This window comes from Mauremys mutica, chromosome 6, assembly GCF_020497125.1.
Source record: "Mauremys mutica isolate MM-2020 ecotype Southern chromosome 6, ASM2049712v1, whole genome shotgun sequence".
Classification (NCBI taxonomy): Eukaryota; Metazoa; Chordata; order Testudines; family Geoemydidae; genus Mauremys; species Mauremys mutica.
The window spans coordinates 114,364,921-114,385,492 of record NC_059077.1 but is presented as its reverse complement, the minus strand read 5'-3'; the positions used below and the strand labels follow the sequence as shown (position 1 = coordinate 114,385,492).

The following is a 20,572-nucleotide window of genomic DNA, read 5'->3' as shown; positions in this document are numbered from 1 at the left end:
TTGGCTTACCACACATTCGCCCTCTCAGAACGGAACCAGGTCTGCAGAACAGAAAGGCTTTCTCAGTTTCCAGTGAGTTGCTGTCAGCTACGACCAGTTCTGATGCAAACTGAAAAGAATACATGGGTTCCTTGTTGAGTGTCCTTTTCAGCCTGTTTGTGATAGTCTCTAGAGTTTTAAGAAGTCGCTGCTGGTTTTCTGATTCCACACTATCATTCCTTTCATTGGGCAACGGCACGCTAGCTGGAATATAAAAAGAAAACACATGCATACACAGTGTGTTACAGATTTTATTGCTATTCAGGCTGCAGGAGTGTATACGAGTGGACCAAAAAAGCAGCGATCATTGTTACTATGGTCAACGGGAACTGACCACACAAACCCACATTGTACCAAAATGTAAAGTATAGTCTATATAGTGCTGACCACACAAATATGCGACCCAAGAAGTGAGCTAGTGGCTATAAACTCAGTGAGAAGCCTGTAGGCTGCACTTCCTGCTGGCTTCATGAACTGCAGACAATGCAATATTTTGTTAAGAATAAATTATAAAAAGGAGGAGCAGGAAAGGGAAGTTTTTTCCTTACCAGTGATATTAAATATTAACTTAATTTTGTGATCTGTCATTGGAATGTTGAGTTTTTTGTGTCTCTTGACCCGGGACGGTGCTGTTTTCCCAGAGCCAGAGAGAGGCGTTTGTAGCTGTCCTTCCTGCACTATGTCAAGGAAGTCATCGTAGGAATAATCCAGACGGTTTGCTGCGCCCCAGCCTCCGGGTCCTGCAACAAGAAGCAAAAGTGGTCAGAAGGGAGTTCTGTCCCCATGCTCATTCAGGCCTTTGGTTCATTCCCAAGAGTGCCAACAAGTGCCACCGCATAGTGGTTTCTGAGATATGGGTATCTCTCCAGGAGGAACTAGACCCTGACACTCAGTTCATGTAGGAGACTGAACAGCTGTGAGATTAACACATGTGGTCACTGTTGAACTGGGTCTCACTCATATAAATCCTCTAGTGGCAAAAGGCTCCACCTCCAATCCCCTCAGGTATCCAGTCCATATTAAGCATATTGGGTCAAATTTATACCTGGTGTTACATCCCTAAAGTTATAAATTGTACCATATATTCGTTTGGCCTGGACTGTTTAAATAAGTGGTTCTGTATGTAACGTGTCTTTTTATAATGATTGGAATTGAAGAACTTTTGCCTGTGCCACTAGGCATCTCTTTTTAGAAAAAAACGGAAGTATAAATAATCTTTGCATATAACTGAGCATCGTTATTTAGATTATAAGTAACTAATGGCAAATTAACCCCAGAACCTTGGAATTACGTTCTGTGATTATTTTATAACTAATCTTTTAAACTATCGTCTCTGAAGAACCTGAGCCAAATTCTGATCTCAGCTACACAGATGTAAATTTGGAGAAATTCCAGAGACATCAGTGGAGATTTCATCATTGTTTCCTCCTAACTACCGTCAGTCACCAACCAAGGCCCCAATCCTGCAGTCTTAAGCACACAGTTATCCTTACTCACTGCTAGTATGTAAACTTGTGCACATATGTCAGGTTCAATTTAAATCAGTGACAAAAATGAAAGACTCCCTCGGTTACATTAACAATTCCCAGAGTCACCCAGTCTCCTTCTTCAATATTTTGGTTTCAAAATGTCTGATTTTTGAAAAGCCCTTTTCTTTCAAGACTAGCCAAACAGTTTCATAGTTTTATTGTTCTTGTATACTATGAGGCACTTCAGTCATCTTTTCCCCAACATGTGCAGTGTATGAAACAGACAGGCTAGTGTAATTTTTTCTCAGATCTACTGTTTAACTGTTTAGTGTCTCAAGTGCTCTGTAATTACTATCTTTAAATCTTCCACACAGCATGCTTAAATCTACCAGAGCTAAATGTACCCACCACATTATGGCTTAGCAGAGCTAAATGTATTTAAACCACATTAAACTTATATAGCTAGCAAGCCACACAATAATTAAATTACCAATTGCAAATCCATTTTCATAGTCATAATTATATTCTAGGCAATGTTTCTGTGGCAAATCCTCCAATCTGCAGTCAATGTCATCGACATCATTACAGAACGATGGGACCTGTAAATAGAAATAGACAAGCTATTAAGCAAACAAATAAATATATAATCTAATCTCAGGACAAAGCACCCAGTCTCGCCTGCTCTCTGATATTAGATTTCATCCTGCATAGCTATTACAATCAAACCGTTTAAAACTTGTGCATTTAAGATTTCCTCCCACTTTTGTGTAGTGTCAGAATTCTTGCAACGATATATGCACAGTAAGGAAAATCATTTGAGAGGAAGGATAGTTTTGTATTAAAGCACAAAATGGAATCTCAGTGTCCAAGTCCCAGCTCTAGCTCTGTGTGTCTTTGAATAATTCATTTAACTTCGCTGGGCCTCTATTTTACAAAATAGGGATAACAGTACTTCCCAATGCCACCATGGTGTAGGTGCTTAACTCATTAATGTCTGTAAAGCTTTATAAGATTCTCAGATGGAAGGTGCTATAAAAGTGCAGAATTATTTGCTTTTAGGCTGGGCGATTTATTGTTCAGAAGCTTCATTTCCCCACTGGAGTATGCTTTAAAGTACAATTCACTGTTTCACTTAAGTGGGTTTATAATATTATAGACAGAGATCTTACTGAAATCCTGCTGAACATAGTACGTTGCAGATGAAGAAAGCTTTCCTGTGAAACCAATGGAAATTTACAGTAATTTGATCCTATTGGGAGATTTTATTATTCCTAAACAAAACTGGAAGTCTATCCTCAATAAAACCTTACAATAAAAGACGGTGTTACAGTGAGAGTAGATTGTAACATGCTATACCATCACACTGTACAAAAGAAAACAGGCTATACAATTAAAGAGGAAAATATTTTCTGTGCTACAGTGAATTCACTATATCCATCTGGTATAATTTCATAGCAGGGTAATGGATGGGAGAAAAAGAATGGAGATGATGTGATGTATCTCCATAGTTGGCATGCAATTTGAAGCCTGAATATTTGGACTGAATGTGGGTTGAGCATGGAGGGGATGCAGAGGTAAAATCCACCTGCATTGTGAGGCCAGGTATGAAGCTTTTCCAGTTGCTTTAGCAGCCATAGCCTCTTCATGTGAGTTGCATGGATATTGTACAGGTCTAGGGCCAACAGAAAGACAGAAAAGAGCCAAAGGCATCATTGCATAGCTGTTCCACCTGCATTCCTCTTGTGCAACTCCTACCTGGTGCTTAAGCAGTGCAGAGAACTTCAAACAGAACTTCCATGGCTAAGGGAGAATTGAACCCTCAATGAAGGGAGTGGTGCTGAATGCAGGGGCAGCTGAGCTTTCTTTGATTTAACCCAGTCTGTTGCTGTTCAGGATATCCTTCCTGCAGGATGTGTTCTGGGGAGTGGCTTTTGTTAGCATTTACTTTCTCCCCCTCGCCTCTCTCTTGGAGCTTATCCCCGTGGCTTGTGTGTTTGGAAGCTGGTGATTTCTTTTTTTTTCCCCATTGGATCACTGCTGGGATTCCAAGAGTCTTTGGAAATGGATTGGACATATTTAAATGGACTTTTGGATTTGCTTTCTCCAGCTTATTGCACTCTAATATAAATGCTTGGGCAGATCTTCAAGTGTTTTCCACCAGTAAACTTAAGTTCTTATGTTCAGTATTCCATGCTTGTCATTTTAGCTCATGTTTTCACTCTGCACTTTGGGCTCACGCACAGTTGATAATATGCTATCAAAGAGGAGGAATGAAAGGAAAACCAGCCAGGATTTTCCACAGAAAGAAAATAAAGCTGAGCCAATAGGCGGGAAAGACACAGATGTCTTCAATCTCCCTGGTCACTTGATTAAAGACCTAAAAGTTGCAATATTACAATAAAAAAACTTCAAAAACAGACTCCAACGAGAGACTGCAGAATTGGAATTAATTTGCAAATTGGACACCATTAAATTAGGTTTGAATAAAGACTGGGAGTGGATGGGCCATTACACAAAGTAAAACTATTTCCCCATGTTTATTCCCCCCCACACACTGTTCCTCACACCTTCTTGTCAACTGCTGCAGATGGACCATTTTGATTACCACTACAAAAAGTTTTGTTCTCTCCTGCTGGTAATAGCTCAGCTTAACTGAACACTCTCCTTATAGTGTATATGGTAACACCCATTGTTTCATGTTCTCTGTGTGTAGACATATATCTTCCTATTGTATTTTCCATTGCATGCATTCGATGAAGTGGGCTGTAGCCCACAAAAGCTTATGCTGAAATAAATTTGTTAGTCTCTAAGGTGCCACAAGTACTCCTGTTCTTTTTTCAATCAGAGAACGACTCTGAAGTCTTGTGTCTGTCCTGCACCATTCAGAGAGTGGCATAAGGTGACTGCAGTGACTCAGAAGTCTTTGGGGTTTGTGATCCAAATAAAATTATATGACAATGAGGGCTGCTGGGCTGGGGGGTTGATGATGCTTCTGTGGGGAGAAGATGCTTTTGTTGGTAGTGCTTTTCTCTTCTCTTCTCCCCTCTGTGTTGTCCTCTACCCGCACAGCCCTCAGTTCTGGGGCAGCACTGCTTCAATAGGTAGGGAAGCTGATTCCAAAGCCCCTCGAGGTACTGCTGCTTCTGCTTGGGAGCCATGCAATGGACAAGTGTGGGGAAGAAAGGGGCTGAGGATCTGCTCTGGGATGATGGGCAGGAATGTATAGAGCATACCTGGGTCCTAGTGAGTTCGCTGCTTTCTCAGGTGGTACAGTGCAACTTACTTGCAACCCTCTCATAACCCACTTCAAGATTGTGTCCCACAGGTTGTGAACTACTGGCCTGAGCACAGATCAGGACCCAGCAGGGCACCAGGTCTGACAACAGTGTGCTCTGTGGCTTGAGCAGGTCACCCAGGCATTCAGCATACAAGTTCAAAGAAAGTTCAGCAGATAAATCTGTGGCCAGGTTTTCAAAGGTGTTGAGTACTGGGAGCTCTTATTGATTATAATATCAGTGATCAGGATGCCACAACTCGGAAGAGAAGGCTAATAATTTAGGTACCGACTTCTGGATTTAGGTACCTAAATTTAGGCCCGAGATTTGAATTTTTTGCCATCGTCCCCAAATGTCAAGAAAAGTGCTATATTGGGGGTGCAGGTGCAAAAGCATCAAAGGGCGCATCGACACAGCCCATGAAAGCGAAACTCCCAAACTGGGTCAACAGACATGGGTTAGCGGGGCTGGCGCCCTAAAAACAGCTGTGCAGACGGCCCTTTGAAGTTGTGGCTAAGGCTGGAGTTTGGCTCTCAAGACCTCCCCCCTCCCTACCCTTCAGCGCCGAAGTGGCAATTTTAAAGCGTTATCTACCCAGCTGTTTTCAGAGCCCCGCTGGCTTGCTCCTGCCTGCTGTGTAGACATCCTAAATGACTTAGGAGCCCATAACCCATTGGATTTGGGCTCCTCAGGGCTCGTCTATACAAACACTTAGTATGCAGCAATCTGGGGGTGTAAACAGGAGTAGATCAAAGCGCACAGTAGATCAAAGTGGAGCCTTTATAATGCAGCAGCAGGGTCCACACGGACACTTAGTGCGGGGTAGATATATACTCAGGGTTCAAATAGACAAGCCCTAAGTCACAAGGTACTTTTGAAAATCCTACCACAACTCCAAGACAAAGACTGTGGTTAACTCCTCAATTTCTGGATGCAAACAACGGTACAAGGGTTTGCACAGCAGTGAACTTTGCCTATAATGGAGACATTTTCTATTTTGAAATGGAACAGACTTCCCTTTCAAGTTTCTAAGGTATACAGTAAAAGAACAGGTAGGGAAAAAATGACAACATGTTGGTAAAAAAAGGTTTATGAAAAATGAAAGAGTATTACTAACCTACCATTTTACCAAGCGCACTCTGAAAAGCCTCAGCAAAGTTTTTTAGAAGGTTGCTGTCATCACATCGCGTTGCTCTGTACTGCATCTCAAAAGACTTGAACCCATGATTTGCAAAACGATTTACTGAAAAGAGTTGGGGAAAGACACTTTTATTGTTTGTGATTTTAGAGTAACAGTTTCAAAAGAATACTATGGACAGGATTATACTAAATATTCATATTATCTGAACTCAGTAGCTTTCTTTAAATATAGGTCACAACAGAGGAATATAAGGACAGAAGAAAAAGCTAGTAAACTTGACTGTTACAATAAAATATAACCAACTACTTTCATCAGATAGAGCACAATGTGGTAACAACTGAAATCCATGGATAGTAATTACATTTCCAGTACACACACTGTATTGAACAATTCAGTGTAGAAGTTCCTAGCTATTAAATATCCATTGTTGACGTAATTCAGCATTTTCTTAATGGAAAAGAATCTGTTAGTTTTATGGAATTTTTTTTTAAATCATCAAACCTTTTAGCATGTATTTTTGAATACACCTGAGAGGGAGAAATTAATGCTTATTACTAATATAGCTTGGCTCCAAATGCAAAATTCTGATTCAGATTTCAAGCAACCCAAAACTCTGGGGTATTCAGATAAAGGATTTTGGGTTGACCCATAATTAGAACATCCTGACTTGTGTTGATGTCCATGGGGGCTACTTGTGTGAGAAAGGGAGTGTACAATCCATCACAAACATCGGCTTCATTTGAAATATGTGGATCTATATTCAGATTTGGATTTCATATGACAACAGAGTTTGGGGCGGTCCAAGCTGGGGTTTTGATTGGACACGTCTCAAATTAGAAACTTCTAATAAATGCTGGTTGGATCACAATTGGTTAAGATCAAAGGACTATATTTTGTGAAGTTATTTTTAATGCATTTTAATTTGCACAATTGCACTGGAATTTTGGCTGGGTTGAGAGAGTCTGGCTTGCCAAAGATCAAAAACAGCTCACTAAAGCTTCGTTATCCATTCCTCCAGTTGTAATAACACTGGTAGTCTAGACCAGGGGTTCTCAAATTGTGGGTCGGGACCCCAAAGTGCGTCACAACCCCCTTTTAATGGGGTCGCCATGGCTGGTGTTAGACTTGTTAGGGACCAGGGCTGAAGCCCAAGCCTGGGGCCAAAGCCATAGGCACTGACTCCATGAATGCTCCGGGACTGGAGCACCCACAAGGAAAAAATGGTGGGTGCTTAGCACCCACTGGCAGCTCCGCGGGTCAGCACCTCCCCCTCCCTGCAGTGCCTCCTGGCCACCAGCGGGCCCCACCAATCAGCACCTCCCCTTCCCTCTCCATGCCTCCTGCCTGCTGTGAACAGCTGTTTAGCGGCGTGCAGGAAGCTGGGAGGGAGGGATGGAGGAGCAAGGATGTGGCGTGCTAGGTTGAGGGGGCGTAACTGGGTGGGAAGAGGTGGGGTGGGAGTGCAGTAGGGGAAGAAGAGGTGGGGTGGGGGTGGGGCCTTGGGGGAAGGGGTGGAGTAGGGGCCGGGCCTGGGGCAGAGCCAGGGGTTGAGCACCCCTCTGCACTTTGAAAAATCGGCGCTTGCGGCCGAAGCTGAAACCCAAGGGTTTCAGCCCTGGGCAGCGGAGCTCAGGTTACAGGCCCCCCCGCCTGGGGCTGAAGCCCTTGGGCTTGCCCCCACTTTCCCCCCAAGGCGGTGTGGCTTGGCGGGGGGGCTCAGGCTTTGGTGCCCCATCCTGGGGTCCTGTAGTAATTTTTGTTGTCAGAAGAGGGTCACGGTGCAATGAAGTTTGAGAACCGCTGGTCTAGACAAATTATTTCAACCTGTTGGGGTTTTTAACCAACATGCTGTGCAGATTTTGGTTCCATTGCTATCTTGTAAACCCCAAAGACTCAAATTTATTATTATATTTTATCCAGTTTATGAAACAATATATAGTAATCCTAAAACCCTTTTTGTCCAAGGCTCTTAACAGTTCAGGGGAAGGGACAATAGAAAATTTATCATGTAAAACAGTTATAATTTCTAGTTATTGAATCACGTTTCAAACTATAAATATTGTTGGAGACATTACAAGCTCAGTTTACAGCAGAAAAACAAAGGTTAATAATCAAAGTAAAACTCACAAGAGCAGTCAGGCCATTCAGTAGAATATGGTGGTTTCCAGATACCATCCTCATAGGCACAATAGTAGTTTTCAGTTGACGCTGCTGTAAAGTTATAACCATCCATGCAGCGTAATGTGCAGTTAACACCTGCTTCGTCTTCTAGGCATATAAAATCCCCATGCACTGGGGTAAAGGAAATTTCACAGGGAGAACCTGTGAAATAATATATTCAGTTCACATAAGGATAGCTTTTAGAGTAATAGAAACAAGTACACAGGAAACCCTGAGGGATAGGATTTTCAAAGCACTTGGTGTAATTCTGCTTCCCCTGAAATCAACAGGAGTATTCCTATTGACTTCAATGGAAGGAAAATTAGGCGAATGTTAAGCACTTTTGAAAATCCCATCGTGGGAGTTTAAAATCCAGAAATGCAAAGGTTGAAAAAAAATCAAGCACCAAAAGTGTGGAAATGGAAAACTGAAAGCCCTGTATGCTTTTGCTTAAAACTGGGGTCTCTCTTTAGAGTATGCTAAATTATTCATCTATTAACATAATACATAATATTAACTAGAGAACTTTTTACACAACCTTACACACAGTAAATTACAGTACATTACATACAGTATCTGATTCTGATGTCAATCAGCTTTACACTGGTGGAATTCTATTGACTTTAGTGGAGTTACTCCTGATTTATGCTAGTGTATAAGTGATCAAAATCAGACCTATACTCTTCAGATTTGGACAGATTTTTAAAGCCTCAGTAAAATATAATTAACAAACCAAGTGTGAAGAAAATGAGTTCATAGTAGTTTTAAAATTGTTAGTGTTTAACATTCAGTGGCCAAGAGTTTGAGATGATACTGAGTTTGAAATATTCAAGAGTTTGAAATAAAGCCAAATCAGAGAACAAGCGAAGTGAGCCTAATGTTCTAAACCCCAATATCTTTGAATCAATTAAAAAAATTGAATTAAGTTTCACTTTGAAGTCTCTCAATATTCATAATTTTGAAACAACCAAATTTGTATTATTCAAACTTGGCTTGTCCTGTAGATCTCACTGAGACTTAAAAATCATGCCAAATCTGAAGACTGTATATCAGGGATAGGCAACCTATGGCATGTGCGCTGAAGGCGGCACGCGAACTGATTTTCAGTGGCACTCACACTGCCGGGTCCTGGCCACCAGTCCAGGGGGCTCTGCATTTTAATTTAATTTTAAAAGAAGCTTCTTAAACATTTTAAAAACCTTATTTACTTTACATACCACAATACTTTAGTTTAGTTATATATTATAGACTTATAGAAAGAGACCTTCTAAAAACATTAAAATGTATTACTGGCACGCGAAACCTTAAATTAGAGTGAATAAATAAAGATTTGGCACACCACTTCTGAAAGGTTGCCGACCCCTGCTGCATATACTCCTGTAACTTACTGTTTCTAGGGATATACACAAAATTCCAGTGTATACAATATTAAATATTGTATTAATTAAATAATTTACCATGATGTAAAAGCGAGACCCAGTTTTAAGGCGTAAGCAGTAGGGGGCTGAGTTAAAGTTGAAATTTCAACCATAAATCTGCATTTGCTAACTTCTGAGTGATTGATTTTCCTAACTGATTGTTAGCCTGCTGGTTGGGGCTTTCTTTCTCTCCCCCCTCCTGCTTCCCCCCCCCCATATAATACATACCCCCATACTTATGCACAAATATACGTGTGTAAACTCAATTATAAGGCTAGAAAGTGTTCCATTTCTTGTTAGAATATTAGCAGTTTATTGAAAAAAAAATCTGTCCAAAGAAATCTTCCATTCTGATGAACAGAAAGTAGACCACATTTTGGGCTATGCTTCTTGTTGACAAATAAGTGGACAATTGCCTGAAGTTTTATAGGACTACTGAGTAAAACCTTTAGTGGCTTTTATACCTATTTTGAATGTATGGAGTACACTAGTCTGTTACTCCAAAGTTTTGCCATATAACTCAATTGATTTTATTGATGGACCTGATTTCACTGGAGTTACACTGGTGTAAAACAGTGAGACAAATGCAGAAGCACATTGGTGCTGTATACATATGCACATTTATAACAAGTATTATATTACACACACACTTGTTACTTATCAGTGAATTATTCATAGCACTGAACATTAAACTGGCTGATGGGGATTGATATGTACAACTGCATTTTTACTAGTACTAAATCATTTTGTGTCAATGGCCAGAAGACGATCAAATAACAAACCTTTGATGACAATGTGGATCTCACATGTCCTGTTATTTCCTGAGGGGTCTGTGGCAGTGTATTGAACTGTTGTCTCCCCTTTGAGGAAGAGATCTCCAGGTGAATGACTTTTAGTGATAGTCAGGGCAGCTCCTAGAGTAGTTTAAAAAAAAATCAATGACAAGGTTTTCCTGGGCTAGTATATTAATTTTCTCAGTAACAGATGTGCTCAACCACGGTAAGCAAAATGGTATGTTGCTAAAAAATGATCTCCTAATCCCAGGGGTGCATGTAGGAACTGTATGGACCTAACCACTCTTTGGCTGTTTCGTATATACCTGAGCTGCATTATCTCACCTGAGTTGTCAGAGAACTGAGGCTCCTCCCACGTTGCTCTGTACTCGTTCTCCAATATCTGAACTGGAGGTGGAGATCTGCATCTATCGATTACAGGGGATTCTACATCTAGAGAAGTTGAAGAGACAGCATTAAATTTGATCACAGAACAATAGACAAGTCGTGGGTCATAATCAGAGGTGATGTGAAGGGTGTTTGAAGTTCCACATCTGTAAAACTGTGTAAGTGGGTGTGTGTTTGAGAGTAAGCTGCTGTAATATATATGCCAAAAGAATGGAAGTGCAGGGTTAGGGCAGGAAAAGCATCAGAACATAAATTAGGGAGAGTGGCTTTATTTGGTTGTCTTTCGTGCACAGTCCCACTCTTGGGCCGCCTTGTTGAGCAATGTAAACTATCTTACGCCCACTAAATAGTGTATAATTTACTCCACTGTTTGTTGTGCCTCTGAGGTTGGTCCATTGTCAGAAAAATTGACCAATGGTCTCCAATTGACCAACAAGACTTTGGCTCAAGCTACATAAACAGCCACACAAGTTTCTTAAAGCTGTGGTTTTCAGCCTGTGGATCATAGACTGAATCACGTGGATCATGGTCCGCAGACCCCCTGTCTAAAATTTCCATATGGGTCCATACCTCCATTTAAAATTTTTTAGGGGTTCACCAATGAAAAAAGGTTGAAAACCCACTGTCCTAAAACAACTGAGCTATCCTTGATAGAACACAGATAGCCACCAATTCATAACACCTAATTCACTGAATGTATCTGAGCACTGGCTCTGACTGAGTTTAGTGATTAAAAATAACAGCAGACACCAAGGTATCAAGCCAAATGCACACCAGAATGAGCAGATGCCATTCCAACAGAATGCTGGGCGAAATTCAGGAAGTGACATAAATATAATTTAAATTAGACATCAGGTATGTGTCCCAGAGAATGGGTGTAAGTGGGAAAGCAGTGTAATTTATGCTGATTTGGCACAGAGCAAATATATGAAGCAAGTGTAACTCATATGTAGAAGCGGCAGGAGAGAGTGGGGTATCAGAAAAAGCAATGAACAGGAGGGTGTTATATAAACAGCCACCCTTTTACTGTAGCTTATATTGAAGTATCCCTATCACAATGAAGACTAAATTCAGTCCACGTCTAACCGGAACAATACCCACTAAAGTCAATGGGAAAGGAGTTACATACACTTCTGGAAGTCTGAATCTGGTCCCCAGAATAATAAACTGGTATAGGTAACACTTGCTCTGCATACAACTAAATGTCAAATTGGTACAAGCTGCACACATTTGCTAACCAACATGCACCGGATGTGTAACTTAAACTATCACCTACATTATCATGCTAAATATATCCCACCAAGTTTGAATTGCCTCTGTATACTACTACCAAAGGGAACAAGAAATACATGAGCCAGACGGCTTGTTAAATGCATAATTACAAATACAAGGGCCAGACTCTGCAGTCACAGGCTGTTGTGGATTTCAAGTGTAACTGTTTGAAATTGGTGGAAAACTGGTGTGAGAGAAGAATTAGGCTCAACAGAGAACAACATTGCAGGTGCCATCACAACATGCCTCACCTCATATTTATCCATCAAAACCATCTCATGTTATGTACTTATTCAACAATTTATTTAAAGTCATCAGCCAAGCCAAACTGCAGAAGGCAGAAAGTTGCCTTTCCCTTCATAAAGCTAAGCTAGTGTGTCCCGCCACTGATAAACTCCCAGCTAACTTGACAGAGAAATATACCTTCTCGCCGCTATGCAGCAGCATCACTAGAACTAAGTGGATACTGCAAAAAAGGATTCAAGAACATTTGTTCAAAGACAAAAATTGCACATTGGTGTCAACTGTATTTACCATCCATTTTATTTGCATTCTGTAAACTTTTCAAAGAGTGAATTTTTGTTCATAAGACAGTTCACTGAAAGAGAGAGCATGTCTCAAATACTTGGGCAAACAAATACTTGCATGATTTATCTCATTGGAAATATGTGGTCATCTTGAAAGCTCTTTGTGGTTTTGGGAGACATTCAGTCAGGAATTAAAAACAATGGTCTGTGAGTAAACACAACACGCATGCCACATAACTAACCCTAATGCCTGCTTATGTTTTGACAGATTGATGCACTTTATTTATGAAATGTGGGGAAGCCCCAAATTAAGAACAAATGCTTTAGCTGCAGCCAATCCAAATAGGCAATCCAGCATTTGACAGCAATTACTATATTATGCAAATAATGGCCTCCATTGAGCCAGGCACTTATGCATGTGAACTCAACAGGACTATTCACCTGCTTAAAATTAGGTGTGTGCTTAAATGCCATGGTGAATCAGAGCCTCCTTCTGCACAAATTAAACAGTTTTATCTTTGTCAGAATCCTTCCCAGGTACTTCTGAATAGCACTTACCAATAACCTTGACACTGAATGTGCAGCTTGCCTGATTGTCGGACTTGTCCACTGCCGTGTAAGTGATCACAACTTCTCCAATGGGGAAAAGAGAAGGTGGTACAAAAGCTGGAGTAACGTGAATTGAGACCTTTTAGAGGAACAGACGTTTGTTATTTAAATGCAAGCATGGTTCAGTAATCACATATTTGTATTTTACAAAATGTGCATGTAATATAATCCTTTGAAATTAAACCTCTGCGTGTTTTGGATGCATGTAGATTTGATTCTCATTTACACTAAGAATGCTTTATACCCTTTAGCTGTTTAGAAGAGCCATAAATTGTGCATACATTACACTTACACCCTCTTACAGGCTTCTTTATCTGGCCAAAGTAATGGAAGGGACCTTAATATAAATGAGAATCAGGCCCACACGAATGTAAGCAGCTCAACTGGGAATCAAAGTTTTCATTGGCCAGAGTTGTAACTCAGAGAACATTACTCTTTACAAATCAGTTTGGGGGAAACTTCTGCCATTGGATACACACATAGACCTTCCATTGTTGTAATCATTGGGCTACAAATTTAGCCCAATTGTGAGCTCAACTGTAAAAAGCTCATGAAAGTTCATAAGTTGTTACAATAACCCCTAATAACAAATGTTGATAGGAAAAGGTATGAAAGGGAGACAAAAAGACTGAATTAGTCCCAACAAAAAGGCCAGGGCCGGCTTTATGAACTGCGGGGCCCGATTCGAATACCCAGCGGGGTCCGGGGCTTTGGAGGCACTTCAGTGGCGGGGGCGTCCGCTCCAGGTCTTCCACAGCAGCGAAGGAATCCCTGCCACCGACATGCCACTGAAGACCCGGAGCGGACCACCCCTCCCACCACCGCCGAAGACCCGGAGCGGACTGGGTGAGTAAAAAAAAAAATTAAAAAATTAAAAAGGTGCTTTAGGCGCGGGGCCCAATTCCGGGGAATCTGGGGAATCGGCCTAAAGCTGTCCCTGAAAAAGGCCTACTGATAGAACTCAAGGACTATGCTAAGATCATGCCTGGTAAACAAGAAAAGCATGGAAACAGAAATCAGTGAACCAAAACTGGTGTGTCTGAAAGTAGGCTTAATTGGTGGACAAAATAATGAGGGGATGATCTATCCCTCCCACCATTCCCTTGTGGGGTCCTTAAAGAAAGAGACGTGGGGAGAAAAATTGGCTACTAGAGTGAGCTTCACCCTCATGGCAGCCACCTCCACCATCTCCATGAAGACCCCAGGCCTTTGTCATCCTGATCCTGACCAGACTGGGCCAGAGAGAGGGACCCAGATGACATTGCCACCTCCCCTGGCTCCAGCTGAATTCCACCTGGGATAAAACGGGATTAGACTTTAAGAACAGCTCCAGCCCAACCCAAATAACTTCTTCTCTTGTCCCCAAAAGGACAGTTATTACCGTCTTTGATATCATCTAAGACAGTGATTCTCAATCAGGGGTATGGGTATCCATGGGGTTACGCAGAGGTCCTCCAGCAGGTACATCAACTCATCTAGATATCGGCCTAGTCTTACAACAGGCTACATAAAAAGCACTAGTGAAGTCAGTACAAACTAAAATTTCATATACAGAATGACTTGTTTATATTGCTCTATAAGTACAATATTTATATTTCAATTGATTTATTTGATAATTATATGGTAAAAATGAGAAAGTCAGCAATTTTTCAGTAATAGTGGGCTGTGACGCTTTTGTATTTTTGTGTCTGTTTTTGTAAATAAGTACGGTAGTTTTCAAGTGCAGTGAAAATTGGGGGTATGCAAGACAAACCGGACTCCTGAAAGGAGTTCAGCAGTCTGGAAAGGTTGAGAGCCACTGAATAAGAGACTGTCAGACTAAGGGGTTTTTCCTTCTAAAAACTTTCTCCAGCAAAAGTGAACAAGGGATGTTGTTAAAATGAAAGCCTTACTTAATACTTTACATTTCAAACGTTTTAACTTTTTTTCTTCTTTTCTTTACCTTTAATAAAAAAGTCAAAAGGATTTTAATGGTGTGTTTGCCATGTTACTAAGCAGGCTGAAATCTCTGTTTACCAGTCTTGGGCCTTGTTTAACTCTGTTTGACATCGGACTGTGATTCGATTATGTTAGCACCTTTGGCCCAGACATTCCATCTACATTAATACACCACTGCCTACTTCAGTGGAAGTTGCTGGCCTGTATATGAAGCTTGATCATGGTAAAGAAATGGGATCGTATTTCTCGTATGGTGCTGTGGTGAGTTTTCACTTATCACAGTGGGCTCTTTTTAGCCTTTGAGTGTTATGAGTTGGTTTACTTCCTCGAGGAAGGACCAGATCTTATGGAAAGCAGAGTACTAAACTCCTTCATATTCGGAGAGCTCCTTTTTAAAGTCCCATTCTGTATTTAATAAACAAGGACCCATTCTTTCTTTTGACTGCATAAATTAACTGTACAGAACTGTATGCATATAAAACACCATACAGGGTATTCAGTAACCACATAAATCTAACAGAGAAAATGCTGAATTCTGAAGATACTAGTTTACAACAGATCTCTCTACTTCTTCGCACCAAGAAACAAGACATTCTAATGGCTTAGCGACATTTCAGAGCTCTAAAACAGCTACCTGAAAAGGGATTGTATCAAAATAAAATGTATACGTTTTAGTTCTACCTCATCTCCAGAGTTATCCTTTGCTATTGGAACCTGCCAGCTAATATTAGCAGAGTTATGATGTTCCAGAGTCCTTGCCTCAATATTGTCTGGACAGCTGATTTGAGGAGCTTCAAAATCTAATCGAGAGAGAGAGAAAAAAATCAATAATGGTTACTCAGCTGGCTTGCTGTGTGCACTGTTTATCAAGGTGACTAGTATCATCTCATTATTTCATTTTGCACCTGTTTGCTTTCTCCACCTCTTACCTATATTCTTACACTTAGATTGCAACCTCTTCAGGGTGGGCACTGTCTCTTCATTATATTTTTGTACAGGGCCCACCACAGTGGGTCCTTGGATTCTAGGAGTTATCATACTACAAATACTACTAACAGAATGAGGGTTTGTTTTAACACTACAGTTGCCTTTTCTTAAAACACCACATCTATTCATCCATGAGGAATGGCTACTTTATTCCCCTGTTTCTTGACAACAAGTTATGAACTCATATCAAAAGTTATTGAGCATTAATTACCCTAAAAATACACCGTTTTTAATGTCATGGCACAAACATTTGTTTTATGGGGATTCTGATGGGAAGGTGGGAGAATCAAAATGACACCTACAGTTTTGCTTATAATCGTTTGCAAAGTCTGTGTAATTCTTTGCATGTTTTTTGTTTATAAAGACTTCATTTTCTCAAACAAAAGCACATTCAGTCCTAGAAGACAAGCGTTCCCAAGAAGGACTATCGAAACCCAGCAGTTTGTTGTATTCACACAGCTTTGGGGAACTCAGATTAGCAGCTTCATCAGAACAAATCTTCAGCAGGTCTAAATTGCCATAACTCCATTGAAGGCAAATGAGTCACATTGCTTCACACCTGCTAAGGATCTGGCCCCAGGGGTCCGCAACCTTCGGCACGTGGCCCATCAGGGTAATCCGCTGGTGGGCTGCAAGACATTTTGTTTACGTTGACCATCCGCAGGCCCGCCCCCCCCCCCCACAGCTCCCAGTGGCCGCGGTTCGCCGTTCCCGGCCAATGGGAGCTGCAGGAAGCGGCGGCCAGCACGTCCCTGCGGCCCGCACCGCTTCCTGCAGCCCCCATTGGCTGGGAATGGCGAACCACGGCCACTGGGAACTGCAGGGGGCTGTGCCTGTGGATGGTAAACGTAAACAACATGTCTCGTGGCCCTGCTACTGGATTACCCTGATGGGCTGCCTGCCGAAGGTTGCTGACCCCTGATCTGGCCTATTGTCATCAAGAGTTCTTTCACGTGAACCCGAAAAATCAAGTGAAACTCCAGTAAATCCTGTTGAAACTTGACCATTTCATCACTAAATCAGTGACTCATCCCAGCTACTCCCCACTCAAAAATCTCCTATTCCCACCACAGGCCCCACCTTTTATTCCAATAGCTCTCAGGAGTTCCCTATTAGTGAGGAGCATTCTGGAGCGTCTCAGTCTAAGAATGAGGAAAACTACTTAAAACGGCAGCATTGAGACCAGAATATTCTCCATCCTGCTGCTGTGGAATGCAAGGGGTGGGTTTTCTGCATCATCATGGAAGACATTTCATATGGATGCAGAAGTGGGTGGAAAACTAGCTCAGGGACTGCCTCCACAATCTGAACCACCAAAAAAAAAGTGGATGAGGAAATCGGTCAGCAGGCCATCCCTGAAGACATGCGAAGGGAAGGAGCAGTGCAGGTGTAACACCGACAGATTCCTGTTATCAGCAGGTGGGATCAAACCTGGGATCTCTGGAGCTTAGTGCATGAGCCTCTACTGCATGAGCTAAAAGCCACATGGCCCTTAGCTAAGGCTGTAGAGCAGACTCATTAATCTCTCTCTAAGTGGTCTCGGTGCCACTGTATGGGACAGGGCACCAAACCCAGTAGGTGTGGGGGTTACACAGGGTCTCCTGTGAGCTAATGTTCCAGGATATGTTATAGAGAATGTGCGCGTGTGGATATGCATGTGTTTGTGAGTGAATGTGCATGCATGAGGGAGATGGTGGGATTGCTACTGGAGGGAAATAATTCAGACCAGAGTAAGTCTTCTCTGAGGTTTGCCAAACCTTGGCATGTTTCACAGTATGAATTAATATGCCCCATAATCCGGTCCCCTCTAAAGAGAAGGTAGCCAGAGAAAAGGGGAAAGAACTGGAGGCACATTGGGAATGGGCTCATGGAGATGAGAGTGAGAGGTGCATAGAAATAATTTGGTATTCCAACTATTTATTATAATAACTTTTCATCTGAAAAACTCGCGCATCTTTATAAAAATGGCTTCCAATCCCTGTTCCCACTGAAGTCAATGACTAAACTCCAATGAAGTCCTGTGTGACAAGGATGGAGTCTATTAACTAGTTAAGCTCACAACCTCCCTGAGAGATAGCTCACTTAACCTACCACCCTCTTGGCCAGAACTTGAAAAGTTGTTTAGTATTATTAACAGTACACAACAACATTATTTTAGGATAGGAGCATAGAAGAACATTATGCCTAACTGAAACTGCATGAGGCAACTTAAGCAGACAGAATGTAATTACCAAAGTAAAAATTTGATTAATGTAAAAGATTAACACCTCTCCTCTTACCACAAGCAGGGGCGGCTCTAGCTTTTTTGCCGCCCCAAGCACGGCTGGCAGGCTGCCTTCGGCGGCTTGCCTGCGGGAGGTCCCCGATCCCGCGGATTCGGTGGCTTGCCTGCAGGAGGGTCTGCCGGTCCCGTGGCTTTGGCATACCTGCCGCCGAATTGCCACCGAATCCGCGGGACCGGTGGACCTCCTGCAGGCAAGCCGCTGAAGGCGGCCTGACTGCCGCCCTCGCAGGGACTGGCAGGGCGCCCCCTGCAGCTTGCCGCCCCAGGCACGCGCTTGGAGCGCTGGTGCCTGGAGCCGCCGCTGACAACAAGTGCCATGGGAGCTTTTATGTCCACAGATGTGTGAGACCTCAGCTTTACATCTAATCAGAGCAAGAGAACAGTGCTTTTTAGCACCATGCAGGGGCATGGTCTAGAACTGACTCCAAGGGAAGTGCTCTGACAGAATGGCTGCTCTGACTAATTTCTGCTGCTAAACAAAGGTTCCACATGTGACAAATGGCCTCCTCCCGTTTCAGTGAGTTTCTGTTTCACTAGCACTGGGTACAATCTGTGCTGCGCGGCCAACAACAGTGAAGTCCCCATTTACTCTGACAAAACCCAAAGCACTTTGTTATCCTGGCATGGAGCCTCTCCAAACACTGCAGCGGGATTATTTCATTATGGGAGTGCTCTTTGATACATGGTCTCCAGTCTCACTAGGCAACGACAACAACGTTCACCTCTGAACCCTTTATGCCCAAGAGGCCTTAAACCAGCTAAAGAACTGACACCACTTTCTACTTTGCTAGAGATATAGACATTTCAAACTATAACTCCGGTAATTAAAATTCCATGGCGAAGACTGCATGAGCAATAAATACAAGCCACTTCGCCTTACTCTGAAGAAATTTTTCATGGCAAGCACGCTCTTTAAAACAACTTCCAATTGTGTTTCACACTCCCAGGACCATGGACTTTCAGCTGTAGCAAGTTCCAGTTAAAAGTGAAGTTCTGAAGAAAGGCTAATAATAGGCAGTGAGCAAACAGATTATTTTGGATAAGTGAAGTATTTTGGCTGCATGATACATATAAACAACAAAGAGAACTAAGCAGGGACGTGTTTTCTTTGTATAAAATTCAACAGATTGCAACTGCCCTCATCTTCACTAGAGACATTTAGCCTTCAGAGACTACCGATATCTCTTATTCTAGGGTTTTACACTGTTGCCCATCACAGTAGACCCTGGGTGCCTGGTCTCAATACACACGGCTTCATCTTGATCCAAACAGCCTTGTCACCTTGTGGTGTGATCCCATCAGATATTATAAGTAGGGCTGTCAAGCAATTAAAAAAATTAAGCACGCGATTTAATTGCATTGTTAAACAACAATAGAATACCATTTATTTACATATTTTTGGACGTTTTCTACATTTTCAAATATATTGATTTCAATTACAACACAGAATACAAGTATTTGCACTGAAAAAAACCAAAAGAAATAGTATTTTTCAGTTCACCTAATACAAGTACTGTAGTGCAATCTCGTTATCATGAAAGTTGAACTTACAAATGTAGAATTATGTACAAAAAAACCTGCATTCAAAAATAAAACAATGGAAAATTTTAGAGCCGGCAGGTCCACTCAGTCCTACTTCCTGGTCAGCCAATCGCTCAGACAAAAAAGTTTGTTTACATTTGCAGAGGATAATGCTGCCCACTTCTTGTTTACGTCACCTGAAAGTGAGAACAGGCGTTCTCATGGCACTGTTGTAGCCAGCATTGCAAGATATTTATGTGCCAGATGTGCTAAAGATTCATATATCCCTTCATGCTTCAGCCACCATGCCAGGGGACATGCATCCATGCTGATGACGGGTTCTGCTCTATAACAATCCAAAGCAGAGCAGACTGATGCACGTTCATTTTCATGATCTGAGTCAGATGCCACCAGCAGAAGGTTGATTTTATTTTTTGGTGGTTTGGGTTCTGTAGTTTCCGCATCGGAGTGTTCCTCTTTTAAGACTTCTAAAAGTATGCTCCACACCTCATCCCTGTCAGATTTTGGACGGCACTTCAGATTCTTAAACATTGAGTCAAGTGATGTAGCTATCTTTAGAAATCTCACATTGGTACCTTCTTTGCATTTTATGAAATCTGCAGTGAAAGTGTTCTTAAAATGAACAACATGTGCTGAGTCATCATGCGAGACTGGTATAACATGAAATATATGGCAGAATGTGGGTAAAACAGAGCAGAGGATGTACAGTTCTGCCCCAAGGAGTTCAGTC

The 20,572-nt window shown here is 41.8% G+C and overlaps 1 protein-coding gene across 1 annotated transcript in view; it reads right to left on the bottom strand.

The window, feature by feature from the left end:
* Positions 1-20,572, bottom strand: part of SVEP1 (sushi, von Willebrand factor type A, EGF and pentraxin domain containing 1) — a 182,423-nt gene that overhangs the window by 96,792 nt on the left and 65,059 nt on the right. The window contains exons 8-16 of the mRNA XM_045020777.1: positions 15,711-15,829; positions 13,041-13,170; positions 10,621-10,728; positions 10,285-10,416; positions 8,052-8,246; positions 5,905-6,026; positions 1,999-2,107; positions 588-779; positions 10-243 (exon numbers count right to left, since the gene is read on the bottom strand). Of these exons, the coding sequence (XP_044876712.1) occupies positions 10-243; positions 588-779; positions 1,999-2,107; positions 5,905-6,026; positions 8,052-8,246; positions 10,285-10,416; positions 10,621-10,728; positions 13,041-13,170; positions 15,711-15,829 (1,341 nt within the window). The remainder of the gene's footprint in view (positions 1-9; positions 244-587; positions 780-1,998; positions 2,108-5,904; positions 6,027-8,051; positions 8,247-10,284; positions 10,417-10,620; positions 10,729-13,040; positions 13,171-15,710; positions 15,830-20,572) is intronic.